This window comes from Pelobates fuscus, chromosome 1, assembly GCF_036172605.1.
Source record: "Pelobates fuscus isolate aPelFus1 chromosome 1, aPelFus1.pri, whole genome shotgun sequence".
Classification (NCBI taxonomy): Eukaryota; Metazoa; Chordata; class Amphibia; order Anura; family Pelobatidae; genus Pelobates; species Pelobates fuscus.
In genome coordinates this window covers 271,609,326-271,618,570 of record NC_086317.1, presented here as the reverse complement: position 1 = coordinate 271,618,570, position 9,245 = coordinate 271,609,326, and the positions used below count along the sequence as shown (strand labels likewise).

At 41.4% G+C, this 9,245-nt stretch overlaps 1 protein-coding gene across 1 annotated transcript in view; it reads left to right on the top strand.

Moving 5' to 3' along the window:
* Window positions 1-278: 278 nt before the first annotated feature.
* Window positions 279-9,245, top strand: part of NIPSNAP2 (nipsnap homolog 2) — a 52,585-nt gene continuing 43,618 nt past the window's right edge. The window contains exon 1 of the mRNA XM_063457324.1: window positions 279-399. Within this exon, the coding sequence (XP_063313394.1) occupies window positions 320-399 (80 nt within the window). The 5' untranslated portion in view covers window positions 279-319. The remainder of the gene's footprint in view (window positions 400-9,245) is intronic.

Sequence of the window (9,245 nt, the reverse complement as noted above, 5' to 3'; positions counted from 1 at the left end):
ATGCTACATATTGTACAGAACGTTCTTACCAGCTACACAGAGCTAGCTACACCCTCCATGCTATTCTAGCTATAGAAATAAACTTCCCTTCGATATTCTAATTTGGAACCCCCTGTGTGTACAGCATTCAGCCCTTGTATAACCTCACAGCGTAATCTGGGAGCTGTTGCGATTCAATATAGAAGCGCCCTCTGGTGGCCTTTTCACTCCATGACGGGATGGTTTTAGAACGGCTCGTTCTCCCTCTAATGGCCGAGCCCGGTATTGCAGCCTAGCTCCTCCCTTGGCAGTGACGTGCGGTGGCTGCAGGCTGTGGAAGATGGCGAGCAGAGCCATGGCTGTGGCTTTGAGTAGGTCAGCGAAGATCCAGGCCTGCGGGCTGAGCGCACTGCAGACTAGGTGAGCAGCAGCGATGAGCCCATATTTCCCTTAGAGGCCGGGGCAGGCAGTGGGTAGCCGTGCTGGGAGAGCCTGTGAGCAGACAGCGAGCAAGCTGCCAGCTAATGGCCCTGTATGTACTATGAGAGCTCGCTGTGTTAGCGCCTGGCAGGGACTCACATTAAGACACACACTGTGTCTGACCTGTAGCCTTACTGCCTGCTCACAGCCTGCCAGACAGAGTGTCTGACACTGACAGCTCCTGGAGGACCTGCTCAAGGTCACCTGCCCTGAGCATGGAGCTACAGGCTGGCAGCATGGGGGCAATGCCTGCTAAAACTACAACCACATGCTGTCCCCTTCAGATCTGATGGCTTTGTTCGGGGCTATTTGAGACATCCAGTCCACAGCATATGATTTTAGTATACAGTGAGCAGTCATTTCCTTTTAAGAGTTAATGAGTGAATGCTATCCAAATTTGGACACAATTGATATTTCTAAGGAGGAAGTGTTACTTGTATCATAACAATATCATGAGCGAGGGGGAAGGGACACAGGCACTCTAGGAGAACCATAATTTGTATCAATACACAAAAATAGTTTGTCACAGAACCAGGGGACAGAGATACTAGCATTCTGGCACTGAGTTGAGTACAGCTTGCTCCAGTGGTTATGGTGCCTTGGCACTATAAGGAGATTTTGAAAGATTTTACTTCTTACCTGGTGCAGCTACCTTCATCCACTACAAACACCAGACAGCCTGAAGTTCCTAAGCAGATGCTTTGTTCTTGTAAAAAAAAGGAGCGGTGTCTAATGGACCCCAGGTATGAAGTAAAGCACTACTGGCACCATAACTAGTACAATGAACTATAGTGGTTATGGTGCTTTCAGTGTTTCTTTCAATGGTATTCGTTAGAATATCTGTTTTTATAATTTTATGTACATGGCGATAAGACCTTGTGCATAAAAACATATTTGCTAAATTAGTGATGCATTCATAATGATCCTTGCTGTATTTTGTGCATTTTGCAATAATTCCACTCAATATGTAGGTACGTTAACTTTTATTTGATATTTTTCACAACACTTGTTTTGTGGACTACTTCCCCATCTCCACACTGGAAATTTGCTTATAGCTGTCATTGTGTTTTGAGTGAATGGGGAAGCCATGAAGACCCATAACGTGCGCCTGGCAACAAACCCATTCTGCCCTTCTCGTAGAGAATTATTGAATCTAATGATGATCCTAAAAGACCACTACAGGCATCATAACTACTACATAGTGCTGAAGTAGTTATGGTACCAGTGGTGCCCTAGGGCTGGTCGCTTCCAGCATGATTTCTGACAATTATAAACATTGACATTTCTTAGTTTGTGTTTGCTCTTTAGATGATGCATGTACCTTTAAATGGTCAAGAACAAAAATACATTTTAGTGTGTACCGAAGAACTTTGACTATTGATACATGTTTACATGTTTCGCAAGTTCTGTGAATATATTGCCTTTATTTATTTTGGATTTGCTGAATGCTGTACTAAGGCAATTGAATATCAAAAAGCTCCTACTTCTGTTATTGCCTTTTTAAAACTACAGCAAAACTGTACAATAGGCCAGGGTTTGACACATTTGGTTTGAATCTAGGAGCCAGCTAAAAAAGTTAGGAGCCATTTTTTTTTTTTTTTTTACATAGAAAGTGACGGCAGATAAGAACCATTCGGCCCATCTAGTCTGCCCAATTTTCTAAATACTTTCATTAGTCCCTGGCCTTATTTTATAGTTAGGATAGCCTTATGCCTATCCCACGGTCTCTAGTACTGAGTACAATGCTCCAAGTGAGGTCTCCGCTAATAAAGCCTTATTTTCAACAACAAAAATAATAGATCTTAAATTTACACATAAAGATGACTAGAACCAAATGTCATGGGCATTTAATTTATGCAGATAATGAATATATTCTGATGTCATAATATGACACACCAGATGTTTTATGTATCTGTTTTTTCACTTGACTTTTTGTGGCCATGAACATGCCTTGTATATTTAGAATTAATGTACCAATATATATATATATATATATATATATATATATATATATATACACACACACACACACACACACACACACACACACACACTTCCTGGAAACGCTTTAGACATGGATCCAAATGGTGACCACTAGTGAAAGTGCACCCCTGGCACTAGACACACAGTACTTAATTTAGTTACTGTAATGTTCTCTTATTATAAATCTTAAATAGCGTGGCTTAGTGGCATTGTAGTGATAGTCCTGGGAGCAAGAAATTGGGGACATGAGCAGAGGACAATATGTCTCATAGAGGTCAGTTCATATTAAAACTGCAGTCGGGCAGTCAGTAGCAGCATCTATGCCTGCATCAACATTCAATATGAGCAAACAAAGAAATTAATTCAGACCAACTTTAATAAAAATGTAAAATAGCTTTATTTCTTGTTCAGGACATTGGGCTGGGCATAGCAGGGAGAATATCACAGACAGAAGGTGTTAATGCATTTTGTGTCTCAGTGATTCTTCATCAGAGATTTTTGACAAGAGCAGAGAAATACACATGGGGGATATGGACAGAGGTACACAAATTAGGGACATTGGCAGAGGCACAAAAACAAGAGGATATTGACAGAGAGAAAAAAGCTGAGGGGACACAAGGGGTAGTAAAAGAGGAATAGTTATTCACTACGCTCCAAATTGAAATCTGAACTGCAAAGTTAAGGCAACAAAAGCAAAGGATCTACTATAGCTTAACCCCTTAAGGACCAAACTTCTGGAATAAAAGGGAATCATGACATGTCACATATGTTAATTCAGATTTAGATTCTGTACACAAAACTTTAGCGAATAATGCATGACTAAATCCTAAAATAGGGCTTTTTTTTATTTTATATATTCAATAATCTTACAGTGCCCTTCCTGAGACTGGGCTCTGGATCCGCCCCTGACACAGTCAACAGAAACATTTTGGTTATTTCTTCCGTTTTTGTAACTGCCTCACTTTTCTGTTTGTAAGTGCCGGGGATTTTATTAAGTGTAAAAAGAGAAATATTTAAAATAAAAAGACCGTGTGCGTTATTTTTCCTGATTGCACTCATGAATACAGCATGAGTGACTTATCATACCCAGTTAGATTTTGAAAGATTTAGTGGGTTGCTCACACTCTAGAGAGAATGGCTGAGTAACAGATGGCCTGAAGAACACTGTGCCCTCACCATTGATCGCGTATGTCTGTTGACACGTTCATTCTCTTTTAGATCTATTTAAAGACATAGGTCATATTCTCCGAATTTATTTTCTCCATAGGGAATGGTGCTCTGCTGTGGCTTCAGATACTGTCAAGATCAAACATACTGAATTTACAGTATAGGAAACTTTTATTTGTTAAACTTTTGTTAATCTTTTTGTGTTATAAATACACTTAGATACTTAGTAACCAGCATAGTATATTAAAAAAAAAAAATGTAACAAATTCATTAAAAGTTGGTAAACTCCTGGGCTCTGCTACTGGAAATACTTATTCTGACAGTGGCGTACACACAACCCATGGGGCCCCGGTGCGAAAACTGATCCGTGGGCCCCCCCGCGCGCGCGCTTACTCTGCGCGGACTGGGGCCGCAACACATGGCGGCGGGCACCGGGTCGCAGGGCTGCGACCTGTGTGACCGCGGTATGTACGCCAGTGCATGCATAAACACATACACTTAAAGGACCACTACAGACACCCAGATCACATCAGCTCAATGAAGTGGTCTGGGTGCCAGGTCTCTAGTTTTAACCCTGCAGCTGAAAACATAGCCGTTTCAGAGAAACGGTATGTTTCACTGAGTGTTAATCCAGCCTCTAGTGGCTGTCTCATTGACAGCCGCTAAAGGATTTTCTGCTATTCTCACTGTGAAAATCACAGTGAGAAGACGCTGAACGTCCATAGGAAAGCATTGAATAATCCTTTCCTATGGGCGGTTTGAATGCACGCGTGGCTCTTGCCACGCATGCGCATTCGGAGCTGAGAGGCGGATCGGGGCCAAGGGAGTCCGGCGCTGGAGAAAGGTAAGTGCTTAAGACACACACACACACTCTCATGAACAGACGCACAGATTTACTGACAGACACACACTCAGTGACAGACATACATACATACACACTCACTAACAGATGCACACAAACATACTCAGTAACAGACCCACACTAACACACACACACACATTAACATACACTCACACACACACTCTAAGACTAACACACACTAACACACACAACCTAACACTAACACACACTCACACACACACTAACATACACTCACTCACTCACACACACTAACACACTCACTCACACACACTAACATACACTCACACACACTAACATACACTCACACACACTAACATACACTAACATACACTCACACACACTAACATACACTAACATACACTCACACACACTAACACACACTCACTAACACTAACATATACTCACACTCTAACACACACTCACACTCACAAACACACACTAACATACACTCACATTCTAACACACACTCACTAACACTAACATACACTCACACTCACTAACATACACTCACACTGTAACACACACACACTAACATACACTCACACTGTAACACACACACACACTAACATACATTCACACTGTAACACTCACACTGTAACACACACTCACACTGTAACACACACACACTAACATACACTCACTAACACTAACATACACTCACACACACTAACTCACACTCACACACACTAACACACACTCACTAACACTAACATATACTCACACTCACAAACACACACTAACATACACTCACATTCTAACACACACTCACTAACACTAACATACACTCACACTCACTAACATACACTCACACTGTAACACACACACACTAACATACACTCACACTGTAACACACACACACACTAACATACATTCACACTGTAACACACACACTAACATACATTCACACTGTAACACACACACTAACATACACTCACACTGTAACATACACTCACACTGTAACACACACTCACACTGTAACACACACACACTAACATACACTCACTAACACTAACATACACTCACACACACTAACATACACTCACACACACTAACTCACACTCACACACACTAACACACACTCACTAACACTAACATATACTCACACTCTAACACACACTCACACTCACAAACACACACTCACACTCACTAACATACACTCACACTGTAACACACACTAACATACACCCACACTGTAACACACACACACACACTAACATACACTCACACTGTAACACACACACACTAACATACACTCACACTGTAACACACACACACACACTAACATACACTCACACTGTAACACACACACACACACTAACATACACTCACACTGTAACACACACACACACACTAACATACACTCACACTGTAACACACACACACTAACATACACTCACACTGTAACACACACACACTAACATACACTCACACTGTAACACACACACACTAACATACACTCACACTGTAACACACACACACTAACATACATTCACACTGTAACACACACACACTAACATACACTCACACTGTAACACACACTCACACTGTAACACACACACTAACATACACTCACTAACACTAACATACACTCACTAACACTAACATACACTCACTAACACTAACATACACTCACACTCTAACACACACTAACATACACACACTCACTAACACAAACATACACTCACATTCTAACATACACTCACACTCACAAACACACACTAACATACACTCACACTGTAACACACACTCACTAACACTAACATGCACTCACACTCACAAACACATTTTTTTTTTAAATCCCCCCAGCCTCCTTACCTGTGGGAGAGCTGAGGGGATTCCCTGGGGTCCAGTGGTGCTGCTGGGCTCCTGGGGGGCCGGTCACCCGGCGGGCAGGCAGGCAGGCAGTCTGGCGGGCGCGCGAGGGAGCACTGTCTCCTGAGTGCTTCCTCTTCAGCTCCCTCGCGCGCCGCGTACTGATGCCGGAGCCGGAAGATGACGTCATCTTCCGGCTCCGGTATCAGTGCGGTGCGCGAGGTAGCTGAAGAGGAAGCACCCAGGAGACAGTGCTCCCTCGCGCGCCTGCAGGACCAGCCAGCCGGGTAACAGCAGGGCCAGCCTCGGGGGGCCCTGAGGTGGCCGGCTCTTGGGCCCCCCAGGAGAAGAGGCTGGCCCAGTGACATACATACCTGGGTCGCAGGGCGGCCGGGCCCCCTGGTGGGCCGGGCCCAGTCGCAGCCGCGACCCCTGCGACCCCGGTATGTACGCCACTGTATTCTGATTATTTTACTGTCGGTTTGTGTTATGCAATATATCGCAATAAGAATTGATTTGAGCAGTCTTATTGGTTTTGTGTAATAGCTACAAGTTTAAAATTTAAAGGTATATACTACTCCTGAAACTATATTGGATTATTCATATTATCTAATATTTTCTTTTCTATTGCACTTACAGGGATACTCTAGTGGAGTCCCTTTTTCAGTTGAGAGTTAACCTTTAGCTGTGTTTTATACTCTTAAATTAAGGTCCATTTTGGACCTTATCTTTTTATTCCTGTTGTGTAATAGCTATTGCTATTTTTATCTATAATATATCCTTTAGCAAACCTCTGGTGGATAACTATATATATTAGCACAGTTTACACTCAGAATATCAACTTCTGAAAGGGTTGTCCACAAAGCGGTTTATGTCAGGAACATCCTGTCACTGAATCATGGGGCTCGTGATCTCTATTTAAAGGGACACTATAGTCACCAGAACAACTACAGCTTATTGAATTTGTTCTGGGGAGTAGAGTCATTACCTTCAGGCTTTTTGCTTTAAACACTGTCATTTCAGAGAAAATGCAGTGTTTACATTACAGCCTAGTGATAGCGTCACTGGCCACTCCTCAGATGGCTGTTGGAGATCCTTCCTGGGTCATGGCTGCCTAAAATCCATCCAAACATTCAGTGTCTCCTCCCTCTGCATGCAGACACTGAACTTTCCTCATAGAGATTCATTGATTCAATTAATCTCTATGAGGAGATGCTGATTGGCCAGGGCTGTGTTTGAATCATGCTGGCTCTGCACCTGATCTGCCTCCTTGTCAGTCTCAGCCAATCCTATGGGGAAGCACTGTGATTGGATCAGGCTACCACTTCTGATAATGTCAGCAGACTGCTTGTTTTTTCTGAGGCAAACAGCATGCAGGGTTTACAGCTTCAGGCTTGAATACAGTTCTATTTTGCTATATTTATGGAGGCATGAGGGGCCCAGGGGGGCTAGATGGTGGTTTTAACATTATAGGGTCAGGAATACATGTTTGTGTTCCAGACCCTATAGTGATCCTTTAAATAATCTTTTATTTGTTTAATCATTATACTCAAATAAGGCTATTTTACACAAAAAACAGTCCATAGTCTTCTGCACATTTACTTCCATTATGATGTAATAAATATTGCTATTTGATATATAACTTAGATTGGAGACAGAGATTGGTATACGTTTCCAGTGAGCTGTCATACACTTATATTTTATATACATTCTACCTCTAATTGTTTAGAGCCACACTTCACAATAGTGATTAAATAGGAAAGTGCTTGCCTACAGGTGTCAATTGGTTAAAACATAACATTTAATAAATTTGTTTAAAAGCTTGCCGTTGATAATCAGCAAATAAATCAAAAATTATTATTAAATTCTGAAGCTATTAATAGTGTAGAGCAAAGGACAAAAATAAAAAAGGGACTATTGTAGAATAATCCTAATTATTACTGAGATTACAGCATGAGTCCAATTACAAATAATTAATAGTGTACATTCAGAAATGCCAGTGAAAATGAAGCTTGCATTTATAAGAGACACTAAATATCAATAGAGTTAAATATAACCACTAACTATAGTTTAGTATACTATTGTATCAATTTCCCTTGAAGGGATCTATCAGTGTAACTGTGCTAGGTTATACACTCTGTAGGAGAGGAACTCAGCCTGAAAATCTCCTGTCAGATCCAAAAATCGGATTGTTCAATGCATGACTCTTTTCCCAAATAGTGCTGTTCACCGATAATACTCTGAGTTGCTAAGCTGTGCCTTCAAGGGCACCTAATCTGTATAATAAACTGTCTGCTAGTCTAAGGTAAGCACTAATATGAGAAAAAGAAAGTCATGCAAATGTCCTGCCTATCTCTCTTGCAGAGGACATAGTGTCTATGATCTAATGAAAAAAACAAATGTCTTGAAGTAATCGTTATAGAGTATAGTGCAGAGCCCCAATACGCGTTTCGCCGGTAAGGCGGCTCTTCACAATAAAGACGTGTACTTCTTATTTGATCATCATGAGGGCAGGACAGCAGATAGGGGAAGCACTAGACTGTATTGTGTAACTTTTTTAATATTTCGTTACATTTTCTGTTTTCATTTTCTAGCAAGATCTTTTTTTGTATTTTTAGTATTAATGCTGGCATTTTGATTTTCCACACTAGCCCAGATTGAACTATATTGGTTGCATCATTCTGTTACACATATACGCATTTTCTACTGCTCTATTCTCAATTTGTCTATATGTATGGAAGGGTACATGCCAGACATGTACTTTTTGCATATGCCATTACGCATTATTTCCACTTAATCATAACTTCACCCCTGCCTCAGGCTCAGTCATACTAATCTTCCTTGGCATTAAGGTAAACTCACCCAATTCTGGGGGGAGAAGTGATGTTGAAGATTAGAGGGAAAATGCCACGAGAAGAGCTGTGGAGGTATTGTGCGTTTGTATTATTGGTAATATGTAAAT